Source organism: Nicotiana sylvestris, chromosome 1 (assembly GCF_000393655.2).
Source record: "Nicotiana sylvestris chromosome 1, ASM39365v2, whole genome shotgun sequence".
In the NCBI taxonomy this organism is placed as follows: Eukaryota; Viridiplantae; Streptophyta; class Magnoliopsida; order Solanales; family Solanaceae; genus Nicotiana; species Nicotiana sylvestris.
In genome coordinates this window covers 86,890,368-86,914,822 of record NC_091057.1, presented here as the reverse complement: position 1 = coordinate 86,914,822, position 24,455 = coordinate 86,890,368, and the positions used below count along the sequence as shown (strand labels likewise).

Genomic DNA, 24,455 nt, shown 5'->3' with positions numbered 1-24,455 from the left:
GCATAATGCCGCAGCATTATATTCTTCATTTCATTTGTCACTTCCTCTATCTTTGATTTAGCATTATTATTGAATTTGCCTTTCTTGTTTAGCAGGCCAATTTCCTTGCTTTCGAGGGCCTTCAGAGGTTAATTAGGGAAAATGAGGAACTTACGTCCGAGCGGGATCAATTTTTGGTTGAGTGGGACCAAATCGCTGCTCGCCTCTCAGAACTAGAAGCCAAAGTTGCTGAGATTGTTGTGTTGGAGGCTCGTATGCAGTAAAGCGAGCAAGAAGTGGAGACCCTTATTTAAGAGATCGCTCCGCTGATTGTCTATTTTGAAGAAGATAGGGCCTAATGGCTTAAGTCCATAGTATCGTTCTTGCTGCATCCGATCGAGAGGCTACCTCCGTTGAAAGATTGACCAATTTAGAGGTAGCTTTAAACTCCAAAACTGAAGAGCTTGCTGCTGTTGAGGGTGAGATATGTCCGGTTGGAGGAGAATTATAAGAGGACCATCAAGCATAATAGAATTTTTAGCTCTACTGTCCGTGATCTCGATGTTAGCCTCCGGTCTGTGAGGTCTGTGCGGGAGAATCTTTCTACTAAGGTTACCAACTTAAAGAAGAAATTCAGCACCGAGCGACTTCCCTCATTATTGAGAAAATGTATTATATGTATAGCATGAGGAGAAAAAACTTGGAAGTGGCCAAAGCGGGTGTCATAGATTTTGATGCCGAAATTGCTAAGGCCCTTGAGTTGGAGTTAGCCGCAAAAATAGGTCTTCCGACTAGGCCTGATGCTACTGATTTTTCTAGCTCTGGTTATGAGTTCTTGGGGACTGGAGAGGAATCGGAAGGTGATGATGACATTGAGGGATAAAATGGTGATGTCCAAGATATCGAACCGGCGGAGGATCAACCCAATTCCTCTGGGGGTGCAGATGCTTCTCTTCCTCCCTGTTCCGGAGATGCAACAGTTTAGCTTTTTATTTATTTTCCTAACTTTTGTACATGTGCCATTTCGTCACTTTCATTTTGAATAAAAACATCTTTTGTTCAAGTATTGCATGAGTCTTTCTGCGTTCTTTTGTTTCAATGTTTATGTAGGTTTTAATCTTTGCATTCCTTCTTGCTTAAGTGTTTTGTGCAAGTTTATTTCTTGCGTCTTTTTTCATTTGCATAGCTGTGCAAGTTTGTTTTTTGCTTCTTTTTGTACAAGGGTTCGGGTGCATTTTTCCCCGAAAGCATTTGGATTCCGAGCATTAGTTATTCCGAAATCAACCTTTTAACGTGATGGTTTTCATAAGAGAGGGCCCTCTTATATTTATGGTGCTCTTGAAGAGGACGTCTCATATTCATTACGGTACTAACATTTGAAGTACTTGTTTAACTTTCAAATGACAAGATCGATTCATCGTTTAGACAAGAAACAAGATAGAAATAAAAGGACTTTACTTTATTCCTTCCATTTTTAAAAAGTACATAAGCATTCGTTATACTAAAAAAGAAATGTCTGTTTTCTTGTGGCTAACTTGTATAACTTGTTTCTACGGGGCTGGTCGGGCAATCCCCGGTGCCGATGATACAACTATGTTTCCAGTTTTCGTATTCTGGTTGATGTGGCAGTCATTATTGTTGTATGCCTATATCATCCCCCGAGTGTTCGAATGCAAAAAATGCAGATTTGAACACTAGAAGTTTTGCACCTTCGAGGATTCCACTAATGAATTGCTAGATAATATTCATTTCGGTAACAAACTCCACTTCCTCTTAGGAATTTATGTTATCGAGCCAAAGACTATCTAACAATCCCCTAATGGTTTGCACGTGTGAACGGTCGGGTAACCTTCGTTCGATAGCAAACTTAACTTCCCAGTAGGAATTTTGCTATCGAACGAAAGATTATCTAACCGCCCACGGGGTTCTTCGTTTGCGTGCCTTGTTATTAGAAGGTCTTATTGCTGCTGTTGAAACTTTTCTTCATAGTATGCTTTCCGTTGTTGCCTCGTTAACAACCATGCCAGAAAAACCCGGTTGGGAAAAAACTGGACAAAGAGAAAAAGAGTGCAGCACATACTTTCAGTACAGGTGACGTTCATCATCAATAATATCTTTTGAGGTGCGCCACATTCCAGTTGCTTGGCAACTTTTCTCCATCCTAATTCTCCAACTCGTATGAACCTTTTTCGGTGACAACTAAAACTCGGTAGGGGCCTTCCCATGTTAGACCTCACTTCCCTGCATTGCGTTCCATGGGTATTTTGAGTTACTTTCCATAGAGCCAAGTCTCCTACTTTGAAATAATAGAGGTTGGATCTTCGATTGTAATATCTTTCTATTCTATGCTTTTGGACTTCCATTCTTATATACGTCATGTCCATGCGCTCATCGAGTAGCACCAAGTTGACTAGCATTGCTTTATTATTTGTCTCTTCACTTGCCTGGAAATATCTCAAGGTAGAATCCCCTACTTCCACCAGAATTAAGGCTTCTGCTTCGTACACAAGGGAGAAAGGAGTTTCTCCTGTGCTCGATTTGGCTGTTGTTCAGTATGTCCATAGCACTCCAGGCAGTTCCTCAGGCCATTTACCTTTGCTTCCAACCTCTTTTTCAGATTTTGTATAATCACTTTTTTGTTGATTCCTCTTGACCATTTGTGCTCGGATGGTAGGGCGAAAATGTGATTCTTTTGATTTTCAAGTTTCCAAAGAACTTTATGATCTTTGCGCCTACAAACTATGGCCCGTTATCGCAGACTATCTATTTTGGTATCCTAAATCTGCAAATTATGTTTTCCTTCAAGAAATTCACCGCCTCACATTCGCCGATCTTCTCATAAGGACCTTCTTCAACCCACTTAGAAAATTAGTCAGTTAAATTAAAAGAAATCTTACCTTACCAGGGGCTAGCGGCAGTGGTCCTATGATATCCATTCCCCACTTATGAACGACCATGGAGGCAGAATTGATGCAATAGTTCTATTGGTTGACATACCAGTGGTGCGTAGCGTTGACACTTATGATATTTTTGCATGAAAGCTTGAGCGTCTTATTCCATTCGGGGCCAATAGTATCCTACCCTTACAGTTTTAGTACTAAGGAATTTGCGCCCGAATGATTTCCACATGTCCCTTCGTGGACTTCTCACATAACATAATTAGCTTCGGAGACTCCCAAGCATTGGGCCAGTGCGCCTTGGAAATATTTCCTGTATAGTTGGCCTCCTTTGAAGCTATATCACGTTGCTTTGGCACGTAAAGCCCGGGATGCCTTGGAATCTTCAGTCGACTTCCCCTGTTCGAGATAGTCAATGATCTTATTCCTCCAGTCCCAGACCAAATTAGTGGTATTCACCTCAGAGTAGCTATATGCATCTAGAATTGAGTGTTGAGCTATGCTACCATCAATCCGATCCCTTCATTTTCGTTGACAAACTGAGGTTAGATAATGCATCCGCTTCTATATTTTCTTCCCTTGGATATGCGTAATTGAACACTCCCAGAATCGATTAAGCAGAGTATGAACCTTCATTACATATTGTTGCATGCACTCCTCTTTGGTTTCGAAGATCTGGTAGACCTAATTTACCACCAACTGGTAGTCGCATTTGATTTTTATGACCTCGGAATCTAGTCCACGGTCCAAATCAAGTCCTCAATCAAAGCTTCATACTTAGATTCATCGTTAGTCAATAGAACAGTTCTTATGGCTTGCCTTAGGGTTTCTCCCGAAGGCGTGGTTAACACTATGCCAAGCCCCAACCCCTTTACATTTAAAGCTCCGTCCGTAAATAAGGTCCAAACTCCTAATGTCGATTCTGACCCTATCCCTGCTTCTTTGGTTGCCAGAGGCAGCGATCCCAGACTGAAATCCGCCACAAAGTCGGCCAAAATTTGTGACTTAATCGTAGTCTTTGGTTTATACTTTATGTCAAATTCACTTATTTTGATAGCCCATTTGGCCAACCTACCCGAGAGTTCGGGTTTGTGAAGGATATTCTGCAGGGAAAAGGTGGTTACCACAGCTATCGGGTGACATTAGAAGTAAGGCCTTAGCTTCCGAGCGGTGACTACGAGAGCTAAGGCCAGCTTCTCCAAATGTGGGTAGCCAGTTTCTACTCCTATTAAAATTCTACTAACGTAATACATGGAATATTGCGTACCTTCGTCCTCACAGACTAAAATGATATTACCACCAACTCCGAGACTACTAGGTAGATTGACAAATTTTTACCTTCCTTCGGCTTTGATAATAACAGAGGGCTTTATAAGTACCCTTTCAAATCCCTCAAAGCCTGCTGGCATTTTGGGGTCCGTTCGAAGTTGTTTTTCTTTATGAGCAGTGCGAAGAAATGGTGACATTTCTCTGATGGCTGGGAAATGAACGTGCTCAAAGCAGCCAATCTCCTTGTGAGCCTTTGAACCTCATTTATGCTTGATAACTGGTCGGGGATGTCTTCGATGGCTTTGATCTTGTCAAGGTTTAATTCAATCCCTCTTTATGACTCTAGAATTCCTAGGAACTTGTCGGAACAGAACCTAAATGCGCACTTCTCGAGGTTAAGCTTCATGTTATGCTTTCTTAGGATGTCAAAAATTTATTGAAAATGCGTAAGATGATCACCTGCGTTCAAAGACTTAACAAACATATCATCTTTATAAACTTTCATGGTTTTTCCTATCTATTTTTCAAACATCTTATTTACGACCTGCTGATAAGTGGCTGCAGTGTTGTTTAGCCTGAAGGGCATCACATTATAGCAATATGTGCCAAATTTCATTATGAACGAAGTCTTTTCCTAATCCTCTGGGTTCATCTTAATTTGGTTGTACCCGGAATAAGCATCAAGGAAACTCATTAACTCATGCCCGGCCATTTCATCAATCATTTAATCGATATTTTGTAGTAAGAACGAGTCCTTTGGGCATGCCTTATTCAAGTCTTTATAGTCTACGCACATGCAAAATTTATTGTTCTTCTTAGAAACTACTATTACGTTAGCTAGCCAGTTCGGATACTTTACCTCTCGGATCGAATTGATATCAAGTAGGCGAGTCGCCTCTTCTTTGACGAAATTATTTCTGGCCTCGACAATAAGACATTTCTTTTGTCTTACCGGAGGGATTCTAGTATCCAAATTTAGCTAGTGTTCGGCCACTTCCATAGGGATACCTGTCATATCCTCATGCGACCATGCAAAACAATTGGCATCAAATTTAAGAAATTCAATAAAGCCACACCTCACCTCGGGGTGCAGTCCTATCCCCAAGTGGAATTTCCTCGCCAAGAACTTTTCAAATAATGTGACTTGCTCGAGTTCTTCCACTGTAGATTGATGAGTTCAAAACACACACCTGAAATATGCTCGCTAATCAAATATAGTATAGTATAATATCGTATCCACGGGGATTGGAGTTAAACAGTGTTCTCGTAGTTTCTAGTGCTATCCAAGATGATCAACAATTGAGATTTATGTTATTAATACTAGAATTAACTAATAATCTAAAGCTATTGACTAATGACAATCAAAACAAAGAATAGGAAGAGAAGGTTATCAATGGGAGAAAATTGGGTTTTGATAGGATAGGTGCAAGATAATTGTTCGGGATCTAATTCTAGATAATTCACTTCTAATGCTCAAGTAAGTCTCTCGAATTCACTCAATTATTAGTTCAAACATTTAGTAGAAACTCCTCTTTTGATTAAGTCTCAACCTCCTGATATGAACCAATTAACGCTCTGTGAAGATATGTGAGAATGCGTAGTGGATTGGTCTTCAGGGGAACCTCTCTCGCTAATCCTCTTAACTAGGTTTAATTAATGATCGAGGCTAGCCTCTTTTGATTATTAAGAATAATTAATGAAGTCAACCAACAATATAATGCAAAGCTATCATAAGTTATGCCTCTCTTGATTACATGAACAAATGAATATAGATGCAACAATTAAATCATCAGAAAATGCTTCACTACAAAAAACTAGAATTATAATCCACAAACAATCATCGGTACACCAAATCCATCAAACCCTAAAGGGAACTACTCCATAAATATGGAGTAATGCATCACATATATGATCAAAGTATAGGTCGAATGTGTATCAAAAGTTCAGAAAATAATATTTTTTGATGTATTTATACCACGTATGGTCGGGCCCAAACAAAAATACCTTCTTCTAGCCGAAATAACACACTATTTTTCACAACCCGCTCACGTACTCTAACATAGAGGTCAATGACATTACCTTTCCTTCATGAATCAAGTACCCTCACACAACAATAGAGAGTAGTTCCACACAATAAATTTCAAGAAAAATTAGGAACTCACGATAGAAAATATTAGCTAGCTCTCAGAAATAATATTCATATGCCACAAAAGACGTACCATAGGCTTGCCTGTAGTGTACTACTCTACTAATTGAGCTCATTCAGTCAAGGATCAAGTAGGACTTTATTTGGTTGTAATGTAGGTTGCGGGATGGGTAGGATACATTTAGATATAAGAGTGATTACACCTCCATAAGCACTTTAATGCATAATTACTCATTGAAAACCCCACACTTATGTCAAACCATAACTCCACTTTCACATCAATATACATCAGCTCCCTACTTCTTTGAGCATAATTACATCAAGATTTACCACTATCAAGGAATATATGCACAACAGTACAACTATTTTTTTCTTTTCTTCTTCACTTTAAGTAGCTCTTACTTTTTTAGAATATTGCACATTTCTCCTTATTTTAATAGTTCCACTCTAAATCCAAACCAACCACCCCACACTTCATTTTTTACAAAGTTCATGACAAATTCAAGTGCTCACGGGAGGTGCAAGGTTCAAATAGATGGTCAATTCAAACAAATGGGCTAGCTTGTAATGTGGTTATTGTTACCAAAGAAACAGGATTACAGGCTCAAAGGGGTTAACTAAGATACATAATAATTAGGTGGGTAAAAGCACAACTGGCTCAACAAACAAACGCCTATATCACTTCTAAGGCTGAATAAAACCACTATTTTTCTTTGCAAATACATGGGGAAAGTTCTAGCGCAATGCACAGAATAACACAAAACCTCACACATACCTGCACATAACTCACTCAGGATCAGACTCATCAAAACACTCTAGTCAAAGAAGTTAAGCAAAGTTAAGATCATACAATTTAAAGTGCTTATACAAGAGCCAAAAAGTGAGCATAAGCGTCACAACTAAAGCACTCACTATTCTCAAGGCATGATAAAGTCAAGAGATATTACATTCAATTCAAATCACCACACAAGGTTTCCTACTCCTAACTAAAAAAAAATTAACTATACTCGGTTCAAACAAAACCCTTGGAAAAGAACAATGGTACAAATAAAAATTAAGGGAGAATTATTACACTACCTAACAAAAGATAATCTATTTGTCATTTTCCTTTTGACTTTAATCCCTCAAGAAACTTGTTGATGATATCCATCGTCGGGAAAAATAAAAAAATTATAAATTTATGTTTTTTAAATTTCTTTTCTATCTCTAGCTACTAAAACTAACAAAAGCAAAACTAAAACTAATATACATACATACACATATACCCCAACCCACACTTTAAGTTGCGGCATGTCCCCATGACACATAATTAAAAAGCATACGGTAAAGGAAACTTCCCTGAACATCTAGTCGGGGTCTAAGTTGAAGTCAGACTCCATTCCTCACGCCCGAACTAATGCACACATCCATGCAGACAACTTCTTCTCAGCCCTCTTAGGGTACACCCCACACTTATCTTTCTCACTCACTGCAGCCTTCTCCTTCGAGCCCTTCAATTTCCACTCAACGATTGCAGCTGGTTTTTCCTTTTGTGCCCCCTTGCTACATCCATCTAAAAAGTCACAGTATTCTCACCCACTCTAAGCATGACTTTTCTTTTTTGTATATCTAATATTTCTCTTCTCGTTACCAAGAATGGTCTTCCTAGGATGGGGGGACCTCCTTATTTTCTTCAGTTTTTACCACCATAAAATCTACATGAAATACGAACTTATCCACCCGAATTAAGACATCTTCCTCTATTCCCTTGGGTATTACAAACGTTTGGTCTACCAGCTGCAAAGATATTGGTGCAGACCTTATCTCTCCGATCTCCTTCTCTAGTTTTCTGTAAATAGATAGAGGCATAAATTAATTGAGGCACCAAAATAAAATATGGACTTATCAAAATTAATATTGCCTAAAGAGCAAGGTATAGTGAAACTCCCTGGATCTCCACACTTTTAGGGGAGTTTATTATGCAATATCACATTGTAATGTTGTGTGAGCTTGACCCACTGAGGTCTCTTTTATCTTCTCTTCTTTGTCATCTCCTTCAAGAATTTAACATAAGGCGACATTTGTGAGAGCACTTCTATAAATGACAAATTTACATGAACTTATTTTAGAACATCCAAAAATCTCTCAAACTGCTTGTCTAGCTTCTCTCTATATAGCTTTTAAGGGAAAGGTAAAGCAAACATATGCTCGCTCTCAACATGTTCCTCACTTCTCGAAGTTTCTCCCTTCTTCTTTTTCTCAGATTTTGTCTCGCCCTTCTTCTTCTTATCAACTTCATTTTTCAGTTTCTCCCCACTTTCTTTTTCAAGTATCACATCTTTTTGGGTCGGGTGGGATCTTTCAACACTTTTCCACTTCTTAAGGTCACAACATTCACTGTTTCTTTGGGATTTCTCTCAATATAAGCAGGGAGCGTTCCTGTAACCCTTTCAAATATTAGAGTAGCTAGTTGCCCAACCTGTATTTCCATGTTTTGAAAAGATGTGCCCAATTAGTTGATAGCTACTCCATGGGCGTCCAATCTCTCATCTGTCTTGATAATGAAGGCCTTCATTAAATCTTCTAGACCAGGGTGATTGGTTTTGTTGATGCTGAAATTGCGACCTCTGTTGATTCATTAAACTAGGAGCTCCATGTCCTTGAAATATGTGGTTCTTTTGTTGCCATGCATTATCCCCAGGTGAATTATATGAAATATCCGGGTGCTTCTGACCCATAGCATTAAAGTTATAATTCCCCACATCCTCAGCTTCCTTGTTTCTTTAGCCATAGCATCAAGTTGTACCTACACAGATGTATTAGCATCAACTTGGTGACCATCAGTTGATTTTGTTCTTTCAGCATTCTCAGAGGGCCACTGAGTTGCATCTTCTGACAACTCATCAAGAATTGTAACTATCTCGTCTGGAATCTTCTTCATCAATGGGCCTCCAGCTGTATTGCTCAATGTTCTATGTGAGACAGGTGTCAATCCATCCTAAAAGTCCTGGAGTTACATCCAGAGTTCAATTCTGCTATGTCGACACTTCCTGACTATCTCCTTAAATCTCTCCCATGCTTCAAAAACTGTTTCATCTCTTTCTGACAGAAGTTATGGATTTGTCTTCTAAACTTGCCCGTTTTAGCTGATGAGAAATATTTATGAAGACATTTTCTGTTCATATCATCCCATGTTCTAATCGATCCCGTAGTCAAGCTTTGAAGCCACTATTTTGCATCATCTTGAGTGTGAAAGAGAATGCCCTTAAGTACACTGCATCCTGTGACACCTCACTGTATTAAAAGGTGATCATAATTTCCTCAAAGTTCATTAGATGTGTATATGCATCTTTGTTTATCTTCCCTCTATAGACACGATAGTTCTGAAGAGTTTGAAGCAACCCTTGCTTCAACTCGAAATTGTTAGCTACAATTGGAGGTGGTCTCACACTCGAAATTGTTCCCTCTATGGTCTCACACTTGATAGTCCTCTCAAGCCTGGGGGTTATATTTCCGAACCGGTCGGCAGCCAAGGGTTGATTTTGAGCAAATATCCGAGCCCTCTCTTCTTCATAGATAATCTGTGCATATGTGATAGTTGCTTCCTCAGCATCCCTTGCAACTTTTTCTCATTGTTGGGCTACCTCTCTTGCAGCCAAATTTACATTATCATCACCATTTCCAACCATAGTTTCTTTGGTTGAGGATTGCCAAACCTATTCTGATGTTTTTGTGAGATCTTTCTCCTTCCTCAGCTGTCACAGTTGTTTTTTATCACTGGCTCGTATAGTAGCACTTCTTTTGTAGAAGTTCAAGATGTGCACCAATCTTAACCTGTGACCTGTGCACAGTCAAAGAACACCAAACGTAAAATGAGAAAAATTAAATAAAAAGAAAAAATTCCTGAATTAGTACTACAAATTATTTCAAACACTATTGATTGCCAATCCCCAGCAACGATGCCAAAATTTGACGAGCTCAAAACACACACTTAATATATGCTCGCTAATCAAATATAGTATAGTATAATATCGTATCTATAGGGATTGGAGTTAAACAATATTCTCATATTTTCTAGCTTGATTGCTATCCAAGATAATCGATAGTTGAGATTTATGTGATTAATACTAGAATTAACAAATAATCTAAAGCTATTGACTAATGACAATCGGGAGTAGGCACGGGTTCATGTAATTGCTATGTCGTATGCTCCTTCCCTTTATTACTGGAGACCGAAATCGCATTCATCTATCTTGTCGTCGGTTGGTCGCCTTTTATCTATTGAATCCCCTCGGTAGTTAGGAATTCCAGAATTTGATGATACGTTGATGGAATGTCTTTCATATCGTGCAATCATGGTCTTCCCAAAATAATGTTGTAACCCATATCACTGTATACAACCTCAAAAAGGGTCGTCTTCATCAGCCCCTTGGAATTTGTGGGTAGCAGGATCTTTCCTCGAGTTGTTACGCTTGCGAGGCTAAACCTGGCGAGGAGTTTGATGGCTGGAAGCATGCTTCCGATAAGTTTGGCTTCCTCCAATACCCTTCATTGTATGATATTGGCCGAACTTCCTAGATCCACCAGAACACGTATGATTTTAAAATCTTATACATTTAAAGAAATTACCAATGTGTCGTTGTGCGATAGCAATAATTCATATGCGTATTCCTCCGTGAAAGTATTGTCTTCCTCAGTGACTTCTCAAAGCATCTTCTTGTGGGTTATTGTTACCTTCGTTTTTTTTGTGCCGAGAAGGTAACCCTGTTAATCTCATTCCCCTCGAATATCATGTTGATTGTATGGCTCAGGGGGTCTTCTCTTATTTTTGAGGGCTCTACATTATCACGGCTGTGACCATAATTATTCTTGGACCGATCACTTATGAATTCCTTGAGATGGCCATTTTCAGTAGTGTTGCCACCTCTTCACGCAGATGTCGGTAGTCCCTAGTCTGGTGGTCATTCGTCCTGTGATATTTGCACCACAAATTAGGGTCCCTTTGGCTAGGATTAGACCTCATCGTCTTCGAGAACCGTGGTTCTTTAATGTTCCTCATAGGCCATACCAATTCTACTACATTGACATTGAAGTTGTATTCTGAAAGTCTAGGGTGGAAGGATCTCAGAAACCTAATGTTTTCTTGTCCTATAACGATTTGTTTTTTTGGTCGCGATCAATTCTTCTATCGGTGGGAAACCTGTCTTCCATCCAGAACCTCCACCGCGTCCTTCAGCCTGTTCATAAGGTAAAAAATTACCCCTCGAAGATTGTCTATCCGTGTCGAAGTCATCTTTTGATTTCTCTATATTCTTCTCCAAACTTTTAGCCGATGTTGGGAAGCCAATCTGATCATCTTCAATCCTTATCTTGGACTCATACCGATTGTGAACATCCTTTCAAGTCATCACTTAGAACTCAAACAATCTTTCCTTCAATATTCGGGAAGCATCAGAACTTCTCGGATTCCAACCCTTGGAAAACGCTTCAGCCGCCCACTCATCCGGGACAGCCGGGAGCAACATCCTTTCCTTCTGGAACCGGGTTATGAATTTCTGCAGTAACTCGGACTCTCCTTGTGCAATTCTAAATATGTCGTCCTTCTGGGACGGCACCTTTCTGGCCCCTGCATGAGTCTTAATGAAAGAATCTATGAGCATCTTAAAGGAATCTATGGAATGCTCGGGCAATATCGAATACCACATCAAGGCTCCCCTTGTGAGAGTCTCTCCGAATTTCTTTAGCAAAACCGATTTGATATCATGGGGAGCTAAATCGTTCCCTTTCACCGCCGTTGTATAGGTGGTAATATGCTCCTGAGGGTTTAAAGTCCCATCATATTTTGGCACGTCAGGCATTTTAAACCACTTTGGGATCAATTCTGGTGTCGCGCTTGTTTGTACAGTAACTGAGTATACTTTATTGATTATGACCATTTTATTACCAACGGGCACTCGGGATTTGGTCCATGCGGGCGTTCTCTTTCCTCATAAACCGTAATAGTTCGCTTTTGAAGAGATCTCTCTCATTGTTGTGACCGGATCCGCTCCCCCGTCCCTATTGAAGTCGACCTCACCTCTCAGGGTGTTGTTATCGTCCCTCTGCATTGTTTGATTTGCGGGATCACCAGGAGGAACTAGACCTCGCTCGTTCGTGTTATTGGAAGCACCTGATAACGCCTGCTTTAGTTCTGTCATAACCTTATTCTGTCGTGTGATATGGCCTAGAATCACCTCTTATTGCTCCTGGAGGACCCTTACCGCTTCAGCGACATGTTCATCTTTAACATCATCGGGTGTTGCCTACCGAACATGTCGTGGGTACCACCTACCATGGACCGACGTGGCGTCATTCCCTTAATCGCAGCTATCATTGATTGAATCCTCGTGTTGAGGTTGGTCCTCTCCGATCTCAAGATTGTGTGTGTTGTTAACACCATTAACTACCAATTTCTTTGATTTTTGCTAAGAGCAGATAATCAAAACACGTTAGTAGAAGAGGCAAGTGCCAACTTAATTACACGACTATCTAGGCCCCACAGTGGGCACCAAACTATTTACCCGTAAAACAGTACAGTTAAATTTATAGGTTGTTTTTAAATAAGTGAATTAATTTGATCTGAAATAATAGGAGAATTGAATAAATATATAATACTTTGCCTTGAGATGAAGATAAAATAGCAAAAACGGTAATTTCGGGAGCAGGGCTTCCGGGTGCAACAACATTGGAATCAAAAAGCAAGAGAATAAAAATGTATAAAGCTTTAAATAGATTATAGCGTAAGTTTTCCAGAAAAATTGTGTCCCTTAAAATGACAATAGAGCTCATATTTAATGTTGCACCTAGGGAATGAGGTCCTAAGATCATGCCCCTCTTTAATGTCAATTATGAGGGCCATTGAAGAATGTATAACGGCATGCATGAATGACAAATTCTTTATAACGGGCAGTGTACTAAATCCTGTAAAAATAATCTCCATTAAATGCTACCAGGTGTTAAGCAGTTATGGCATCTTTATGAGGACTATTATTTCTGATAACAAATGGAACAATTGCCTTCGGTTTTAGCTATCCTCTGCCTTCGGCTCCACATTTTATTCCTTTAGGCAATCATTTAACATAACATATTTTACCCTATACATGCACATCATCTTATATAAGACCTTATCACATGGGGCAAGTATTGAAATAATACAAAAATTAAGATAGCTGATTTAAATTTTTTTGAAAATTTGAGCGCGAGACAGATAAGAGAAAAATCCACCTATGAGATATCTGAGACCATTGCCAAGTATATGTGTTAGTTTGTGTCACGACCCCCAAATACCCGATCGTGATGGTGCCTATCACATTACTAGGCAAGCTAACCCAAACCATCAATCACATCGAATTCCTTTTATAAAACCATTTTTTCCAACATAGGTTTAAATACCAGTTTTCATAAGAAGTGTTTTAAAAATAGCTAAGATCATACGGAAACCAATAAAACATAAGACAACACAACCCAAACATCTTGTGTCACGAGTCTAGAGCCTCTACTACATAACTGACTGTCTAATATAACATAAGTATAGAAAATGCGAAAAAGAACAAGATAAGAAGGAGAAAACAGGGCTGCGGATGCCATGCAGCTACCTGGAAATCTCTGGCAACCTCTGGATCAGCTGAGGACCCTCACTCTGCCACTCGGGCAATTGGATCTGCACACAAGGTGCAGGGAGTAACGTGAGTACACCAACTCAGCAAGTAACTAAAGTAAATAAGATATGAAAGTAGTGAAGAGCAGTTCGAATAAAACATACAACTAAATAATCAACAGAATATCGGATCAATGTTATAGTTTAAAAACCAATTTTGTCATAAATCAACATTTTCAGTTTAAAACACTTGAAATCATATACTTAGCAATATTTCCAATAGAGGCTTATTTAAAAGAAGAGTGAAATCAGTGAAATTGTCATAAACGGACCCCTTGGGCAAGGAATTACTCTGAATATGGCCCCTCAGACAGCCTCTCAGTCTCTCCTAACTCAACTCTCGTCACTCAGAACTCACTCTCAACTCTCGGCTCATTACTATCTCATAATAATAGAAATCTTAGTAACCGCTGCGGCGTGCAGCCCAATCCATATATTTATAGTCGACTACACTCACTGGGGGTGTGCAGACTCCGGAGGGGCTCCTATAGCCTAAGCGTCATATCGCTGTGGCCTGCAGCCTGGTCCAATATATATATATATATCGCTGCAGCGTGCAACCCGATCCATATAAGTATTGCAGCAGCATGCAGCCCGATCCATAGCTCACATATATAAAAATATCCTCACAATTCTGTTCTCAACCTCTCTCAGTCCTTAACCTCACAGCCTCTCGGGCACAACAATAGAAATTAGGGAACTCAGCCCAAACAGTCCTCACGATTAGGAGTAGAGTAATAAAACCAGTTTTAAACATTTGAACAGGTAGAACTTAACTGAGGATATGCTTCTAGCAAGTAAAGTGAGGAAAACAGTCAAAATGTCCCTAATTGTTTCTACAGGTCGGCACAAGGCCCCAAACATGGCATACAGCCCATAATACAGTATAAATATGCAAAATACGGAATGATATCATATTTTCAAACTAAATATGCGGCTCAATAATTGCTACGGGATGGACCAGTCACAATCCCTACCAGTGCACGCCCACACGCTCGTCACCTAGCATGTACGTCACCACATTTATCAAAACAAGTCAAATACCGAGGTTTGTACCCTCAGTTCTAGATTTACAATGGTTACTTACCTTGAACCGGTGAAAATACTACTCCGCAACGCCTTTGCCCCTCGAATAGACTTCACTCGCATCGAATCTATCCAAAATCAGAATCACGACGTCAAAATACGCTAAGGGAATGAAGCCCAAGCGAAAACAATCAAATAATACCAAAAAACTCGAAATTAGCCAAACCCAGCCCCCGGGCCCACGTATTGAAACTCAATAAAATCACATCACCGGAATCCTTATCCTCCCACGAGTCTATACATATCAAGAACACTGAAATCGGAGTCCAACTGACCCCTCAAATCCTCATTTAAAGTCTATTGATCTCAAGCCCTAATTCCTCAATTTTAGGCATAGATTCCATGATTTATTAGGTAGATTTCACAATAGAATTGAGTTTTAAGTCCAAAATTCTTACCTCCAAATGTTTCCCCTTGAATTCCTCTTCAATCTCCTTCAAAAATCTCCAAAAACGACCAACTATGGAGGAAATAAACCCCACATTTACGGACAAGACAACCTTTTAAACTTCTGCTCGGGCCTGAAAATCCTACTTCGCGAACGCGGTCAAAGTCTCACGTTCGCGAAGCACAAAAATAACTTTGACAAAAATTCTCTTACGCGAACGCGACAAAACCCTTGCGAACGCGATGCTTTACCCAGACGAACCTTCACGAATGCGTTCCATCCATCGCGAACGCGATGGGTTGATTCCATTGAAGCTCAACCTCTCAATTCCTTCTTCTGAACGCGACTACATGCACGCGAACGCGATGCACAATCTCGTAGCTCTTCGCGAACGCGTAACCTGCCTCACGAATGTGAAGGCTAAATTTCCACCTCCCTTAGCTGACTCTTCGCAAACGCGAAGAGTAAATACCTGCAACTGCTGAACCTGCAATTTCTAATTCTTAACTTCAAAATGATCCGATTGGCCACCCGAAACTCACCCGAGGCCCCCGGGACCTCAACCTAAGACACAAACACATCCCAAAACCTTATTCAAACTTGTTCCAATCTTCAAAATACCTCAAACAATATCAAATCAACTAAAACACATCGGATTCAAGCCTAAGTTTATAAAAATCTTCCGAATTCCGCTTTTGATTAAAGACCCAACCAAACCACATCCGAATGACCTGAAATTTTGCACACACATCCCAAATGACACAACGGAACTACTGCGACTCTCGGAATTCCATTCTGACCCCTATATCGAAATCTCGCCTACCAACCGGAAATCGCCAAAATATCAACTTCGCCAATTCAAGCCTAAATCTACTCCGAACTTCCAAAACTCATTCCGATCACGCTTTTAAGTCATAAATCACCTCCCGAAGCTATCCTAACTATCGGAACTCACATCCGAGTCCTATAACATATAAGTCAACATCCGGTTGACTTTTCCAACTTAATCTTCCTTAAAAGAGACTAAGTGTCTCAAACCTTACCAAAAGCGTTTCAGATTTGATCTGACCAATCCGATACCACAAAACACTGATAACGAAGCATAAAGAAGCATAAATGGGAAAAATGGAGCGGTAACTCATGAGACGACTGGCCGGGTTGTCACAGTTTGGTACACCACTTAAACAATAGAGGTGAAGGGTGACTAGTATCTTGATAGATTTGTAATCTATTAAAATTTTACCTAGGGGTGAACACAGGTTTGGTTGGTTCGGATTTTTCAATTATCAAACCAAATCAATTATATCGGGTTTTCAAAATCAAACTAAACCAATAAAAGTCGGAATTTTGAATCTCGATTTTTCTAGAGTTTTTCAATTTTTTTGAATTTTACGGGTTTTTTCGGGTAAAATCTTTATAGCATAAGATATATAACTTGTGCTCCAATATTTCTTTGGTCCTAGTAGGATAAAATCATATAAGATGTTACCCAGGAAAATAACCCAAAATAATATGAGATGAATCATGATATTGTACTAAAATACTCAACAATAAAGATAATAAAATTATATAAAATAAATATTATTAATTAATAAGCCATAATAAAAATAAATATAATCTAAAAGTATTAAGTTATGCTAAAATAATTACAACTAATAAGTGCTAATTATTAATTACATAACTAAACAAGAAAAAAATAAGCTACGTATTATTTCTATCTAAACCAGTGCAAAACTTTAAAAAATAATTTTCAACACTATGGTCATTCATAGTAGCAGTATTGATTTGGTTTTGGCTTGAGCATTATTTGAGTTACCAACTTTATGGGTTATAAAACATATTTGACCATTCAAAAATCCTAAGTCCAAATTTTAATAATAATATATTAAAAGAGAGTACTATGAAAAAGTTTAAGAAATATTTATAAATTATATTATAATATTTTTAAAATTTGTATATACATATAATGTCGGTTGGTTTAGTTTTAATTTGACTTTTTTTTTTAGTTAAAACCAAACCAAAATTAATTATAATCCGGGTTTTTTTCCAACACCAAACCAAATCATAGTCAATTTTTTTTTATCTCACTTGAATTATCGATTTAGTGCAATTTGTGTGGGAGGGTGTCTAGTATCTCCTAACTGTTGAAGTTTCGCACAAGGAACAGATTCTATGTAGTGGTGCAACTTACTCCTACAAGAAGTAAAGTGTGGAATTGCTTCTAGAATAAGCTAACTTTGATTGCAGCAATTATCTTCAAGCTAACTCTCGCCTAAAGTAAAATAAACTCTAATTATATCTCTCCCTTATAAACTTGGATTCCAGGTTAACAATATCCTCCAAGATCCTCTGTTATTTGAGCGGTTGTTAGGTCATATAATACAAAAATATAAAATTTCATGTGAAGTGAAAGTGCTAGGAACTATACTAGAACCAATTAGCATAACTAATTAAATCTTTAACTTGTAACAACCAACCTAAAACAACAATATATTTATTACTCATCAAATCTACCGGTATGCGATCAAAATCAAGGAGCCCGATTTCGAAGTCTTAGATTGGGCTATGAATTCGAGCCGGGAGACTCGAAGTCGGGGGCAGATTCAGCTAAGGGATACCTACCTCGAGGAAGTTGATCGAAGGCCTGACATAGCCTGCATAATCTCGAAGTCAATCAAGAAAGAGCGGGAACTTCTTTAGGACACGTGGACCAGCGTATTAATTATAGGATACGGGTTGTACGAAATGGTACAGGTCTGTAATAGGCCGTTATACACCTGTACCAATATGATTCTTTACCTTTATGAGCAAGGTACTATATTGGAGTTTTCTCCTCCTATATAAAGGAAATCCCAATAATTTTTAAAGGGGAGATCATTGACAGCGATAGAACATTCTTATTCTTTCCTTGTTTAACGTGTTCAACAATTATTCTTCAGCTTTATTGTCTTTACTTTATTGTTCATACTTCATTGGTCTTAGCTGACTTCGAGGTCCCTGGATAAACGAGCTCGAGGCACCTACTGTTTCGACAACATTGATTTGGTTCATTATTCCTTCTTACTTAAGCTCAATGTCACCTATTTAATCACTAGTATAAGAATATATCACTTATCTTTAAAACCACAAATTATCTTTAATTGTTACTCACATTTTTCGAGGTAAACAGTTTGGCGCCCACCGTGGGGCTAAGGATAATAGTGATTATTTTAGTACTAGTTTTCTGATAACACACGTTATTCTTCACACTTTTTCTTGTCAAAGATTTTTTGATTTCAGGCCAAACTATGTCTAGCACACAAATTGCACATGCTCATGACAGTGAGGGACTTGGAGAAAACGGTGCCATAGGGCTCGGTGTACCACCCATAAACCCGTAGGGAGTGCCTAACGTGGAGCTTGTTAGCATCAGCTCACACAATGCTCTAAGCACGAATGCAGGTGCAGACCCCATAAGGAATGCACACAGGGAAGCCCAGGTTAGAGTCCAGGAAACACGAGGACTAGAAGAAGGAGGAGTCAGCCTCCACATGATATTTGAGATGTTGCAGGCTCAGCAAGTCGTCAACTCTCAACTCCAAAGTTAGAACAGAACTCCTAATATCGCCAAACCAATAAACACACGGCATGAACCAGTGTTAGAAAGACCCGACGAAGGCGGCTAGGGGACTGACACCACGATCATGAAAATGCTCGAAGAACTGACTAAAAGGATTGAGTCAGGAGAAAAGAAGATAGAAGACAACGATAAAAAGGTGGAAACTTACAACTCCTGTGTATACCAGATACCGGGAGCACCTCCAGTTTTGAAGGGCCTAGATGCCAAAAAATCCATACATAAACCTTTCCCCTCGAGTGCGGCTCCAATGTCTATTCCCAAGAAGTTTTGCATGCCTGATATACCGAAGTACAATGGAACAACTGACCCTAATGAACATATTACTTCTTACACTTGTGGAATTAAAGGAAACGACTTGAATGATGATGAAATCGAGTCAGTATTATTAAAAAAGTTTGAACAAACACTATCAAAAGGAGCTATGATATGGTATCATAACTTAGCTCCTAACTCCATTGATTCGTTTTCTATGTTGGCGGATGACTTTGTGAAAGCACACGCCGGGGCCATAAAGGTAGCCACAAGAAAATCGGACGTATTTAAGATAAAGCAAAGGGACGGTGAAATGCTAAGGGAGTTCGTGTCCTAGTTTTATATGGAAAGGATGGAATTGCCCCCCGGTCTCCGATGACTGGGCAGTTTAGGCCTTCATGCAAGGTTTGAATGAAAGAAGTTTGATAGCGTCTCGACAGCTAAAGCATAACTTGATCGAGTATCCAGCTGTGATTTGGTCAGATGTGCACAATCGGTATCACTCAAAAATTAGTGTCGAGGACGACCAGTTGGGATCCCCCTCGAGCTCAGTTCACCCTAACAGATTCGCAGCCAAGCCCCCGAGCGACACAGACCGGGGATCAAGATTCAACAAGGAAAGGCATCCACCGTACGTCGAAGACAGAAGGAACATTTCGAGGCGTAATACACCTCGGAATGATCAAAGAGTAGATCGAGGCCAAAGCCCACTGGGATTCATAGGCAAAATTGGGTCCGACAGGCACTTAGGACCAGTGGAGGCCCCCAAATTATCAGAATACAACTTCAGTGTCGACGCCTCAAGTATCGTCTTGGCCATTAGCAAAATTAAAGATACTAGATGGCCCAAGCCCATACAGACAGATCCTTCTTAGAGAAACTTTGACCTAATGTGTAAGTACCATGGAACTCACGGGGCATAAGACCGAGAATTGCAAACAGCTTAAAGAGGTGGTAGCTCGACTATTCGACAAAGGACACCTTCGAGAATTTCTCAGTGACCAGGCCGAACACCATTTCCGAGAAAGAGATGCAAATAGGAAGAATGAACCTGAATAACCTCAACATGTCATTCACATGATCATCGATGGAGCTGACGTCCCACAGGGACCTACATTCAAACACACTAAAGTGTCCATCACAAAGGAAAAATGGACTTAGAGCTATGTGCCCAAGGACGCCCTATCATTCTGCGACAAGGAAGCAGAAGACGTACCCCAGCCTCACAACGACGCCCTGGTAATCTCTATCCTTTTGAATAAAATTCAGGTTAAACGTGTTTTAGTAGATCCAGGTAGCTCGGCGAACATAATCAGATCGAGGGTCGTGAAGCAATTCGGCCTACAAGATCAGATTATACCCGCATCCCGGGTGCTAAACTATCACAACCCAAACCGATGGGCCGCGACAGGCACCCAGTACCTTACTCAACCGAGTACCAACGTAACATATCTTTCTTATTATATCATCATACATATGTGACATAAGAGCCTAATAGGCCAACATAATCATTTATAAACTCAAAACATAGGCCGACAAGGTCGTACAATCCTTCATGTATACAACATATGTCTACAAGCCTCTAAGAGTATATAAATGTCATATAGGTCGGGACAGAGTCCTACCATACCAAACAATACAAGTCTAACTCATACTAACCAAACAAGCAACTTCGAAGCAAATAGAGCGCACCAACATCTTCCGCTAAGCTGATAGCCTAGTTGAAGGGCTCTCGACCTATCTATCTGGACCTGCGGGCATGAAATGCAGCATCCCCAAGAAAAAGGGACGTCAGTACGAATAATGTACCAAGTATGTAAGGCACATAAATAAGTACATAAGAGACATGAAAGAAATATAGGGTACATGACTCAACCTATAAGTCTGAATAATTTTGTAAATCATAATTTACTTTTACCGTCATGCATATGCGTATGAATGTCATATCGTGCATTGGTACATGTTTCGTAACATCATCAGCCTTTGACTACCTCGAAACTCACTAGAAGGACCCGAAGACCTTTCTCTCTTATTCTGGGCCCTATCATGCTCACGATCGGCACTCTGTTTCTATTTACGCTCCTCTACACCCTGAGCGTATGCCTAAATACGAGAAATATTCATATCTGGCTGATGTGAAACCGACATACAATTGTTAAGCAAGTGAGGCTCTAATACCATCATGAACCGGTTAACTCGATCCTCCATCTTAGATACAATAGTGGGAGCATACCTAGCCAACGAATCAAAATGAAGACTATACTCCCAAACACTCATGTTTCCCTGCCGAAGGGTCAAGAACCTATCAACTCTGGCTCACCTAAGCTCCGGTGGCAGATAATGACGAAGAAAAGCTTCTGTAAACTCCTGCCATACCGATGGAGGGGCATTCTCACCTCTGGACAATTCCCAAGATTCGTACCAATTAACTGCAACATCTCGGAGTCTATAGGAAGTTAGCTCAACTAACTCAGTCACGGTGGCCTTTATTACCCGTAATATCCTCTGCACTCTATCAATAAATACCTGAGGGTCCTCATTCGGGTCTACTCCAGTGAATACCGTAGGGTCTAAATTAATAAAGTCACGAACCCTCTCACTCACGGACCTATCTACGTGACCAATACCTGCTTCCTAACGTCGAGCTTGTGCAGCTACTAATCGAGTCAATGACTGAACAACATCTCTCATTTCCTGACCCAGCGCATCCGACTGAGGTGCTGAATGTATAGGGGCGGGCGCTGGAGCTGGTGCCCTTCGGAGCTCTTCTAGAAAAGGCGGGGTATGTGAACTCTGAGATGGAACCTCACCATAAGATTCTCCTCGAGCCTTGGTAACTCGTGGCGCTCGACTAGTAGTCTCACCAGCCACAGACTTTCCCTTCTGGGTGGCCGTACTCTTTTGAGGCATTGTTGAAAATGTAACGTATTGTTAGGAACATGAATTCTGGTATTACAAAATCTGAGATAAAAAGAGAGGATAACATCCTATATGTCCTTTAGCCTCATGTTTATAAGTGTGGTGCATGACACACCCATAAACAAGACTCTACTAGACACGGTTTATAGACAACCTAGGACAGAACTACTCTGATACCACTTTTGTCACGACCCAAACTGATGGGCCGCGATGGGCACCCGGTACCTTACTCAACTGAGTACCAACGTAACGTATCTTCTTATTACATCATCATATATATGTGACATATGGGCCTAATAGGCCAACATAATCATTTATAAACTCAAAACATAGGCTGACAAGGCCGTACAATCTTTCACATATACAACATATGTCTACAAACCTCTAAGAGTATATAAATGTCATATAGGTCGGGATAGAGTCCCTCCATACCAAACAATACACGTCTAAGTCATACTAACCAAACAAGCAACTCCGAAGACAATGGAGCGCACCAACATCTTCCGCTGAGCTGATAGCCTACTTAAAGGGCTCTCAACCTGTCTATCTGGACCTGCGGGCATGAAACGCAGTATCCTCAGGAAAAAGAGACGTCAGTACGAATAATGTACTGAGTATGTAAGGCACATAAATAAGTACATAAGAGACATGGAAGAATTATAGGGTACATGACTCAACCTGTAAGTCTAAATAACTTTGTAAATCATAATTTACTTTTAGCATCATGAATATGCGTATGAATGTCATGTCGTGCATAGGTACATGTTTCGTAACATCATCAGCCTCCGACTACCTCGAAACTTACCAGAAGGACTCGAAGACCTTGCTCTCTTATTCTGGGCCCTATCATGCTCACGATCGGCCCTCTGTTTATGTTTACGCTCTTTTACACCCTGAGTGTATGCCTGTATATGATAAATATCCATGTCTGGCTAAAGTGAAACCGACATACAATCTTTAAGCAAGTGAGGCTCTAATCCCATCACGAACCGATGAACCCGATCCTCCATCTTAGATACAATAGTGGGAGCATACCTAGCCAACGAATCAAATTGAAGACTGTACTCCCAAATACTCATGTTTCCCTGCCGAAGGGTCAAGAACCTATCAACTCTGGATCGCCTAAGCTCTGGTGGCAGATAATGACGAAGAAAAGCTTCTGTAAACTCTTGCCATACCGCTGGAGGGGCATTCTCACCTCTGGACAATTCCCAAAACTCGTACCAATTAGCTGCAACATCTCGGAGTCTATTGGAAGCTAGCTTAACTGACTTAGTCACAGTGGCCTTCATTACCTGTAACGTCCTCTGCACTCTATCAATAAATACCTGAGGGTCCTCATTCGGGTCTGCTCCAGTGAATACCGGAGGGTCTAAATTAATAAAGTCGTGAACCCTTGCACTCACAGACCTATCTGAGTGACCAATACTTGCTTCCTGACGCCAAGCTTGTGCGTCTACTAATCGAGTCAATAACTGAACAACATCTCTCATCTCCTGATCTGGCACATCTGGCTGAGGTGCTGAATGTACAGGGGCGGGCGCTGGAGCTAGTGCCCTTCGGAGCTCTTCTGGAAAAGGCGGGGTATGTGAAGTCTGAGATGGAACCTCACCATGAGATTCTCCCCGAGCCCTAGTAACGCGTGGCACTCAACTAGTAGTCTCAACAACTACAGATTTTCCCCTACTCCAGGTATGTTAAGGCCCTCCCTTCTTTCTTTTGGCATGGTCAAAATTATACTGAAGAAACGAGCAAATACATAGTTTCTATAAATTACTCTATTCATAGAAATAGTAGGGGTGTCTCTATTCTTGATTCCCCATGAGAATTATTATTATCTTCTGTTCATGGGTCTCAGAATAATACGCTGTTGGAAAAGTTTATCCGGAAGGAATATCGAGATTATTATGCATTTTTCATGCATTTCACTCATTTATACATGTGCATTGACCCATATCCAGATGGCGTTATATACGCGTATAAATTTAAATATATGTATATGGAATATGGGAAGAGGTTACGGCATTATATATGCACCACCACCTGATCAGCTGGTATATGATGATGATGTTGCCCACAGTGGCTGAAATATGATTCAAAAGGCATTATATACGCGTATATATGTATGTATATGTATATGGGATATGGGAAGAGGTTATGGCGTTATATACGCACCACCACCTGATCAGCTAATATATGTTGATGATGTTTCCCAAGTGGCTGAG

At 40.1% G+C, this 24,455-nt stretch overlaps 1 protein-coding gene and 1 non-coding gene across 2 annotated transcripts; one reads left to right on the top strand and one right to left on the bottom strand.

The window, feature by feature from the left end:
- Positions 1-9,299: 9,299 nt before the first annotated feature.
- LOC138881969 (small nucleolar RNA R71) lies at positions 9,300-9,405 on the top strand. The gene has a single exon (XR_011403407.1). It is a non-coding gene; the product is annotated as a small nucleolar RNA R71 (small nucleolar RNA).
- Positions 9,406-10,044: 639 nt separating this feature from the next.
- LOC138872091 (uncharacterized) lies at positions 10,045-23,723 on the bottom strand. Its single transcript, XM_070150097.1, has 4 exons — positions 23,229-23,723; positions 23,036-23,135; positions 22,176-22,272; positions 10,045-10,111 (listed from the first exon to the last, which is right to left on the bottom strand). The coding sequence occupies exons 1-4, from the start codon at positions 23,721-23,723 to the stop codon at positions 10,045-10,047; spliced, it is 759 nt and encodes a 252-aa protein (XP_070006198.1).
- Between the last annotated feature and the right edge of the window lie 732 nt (positions 23,724-24,455).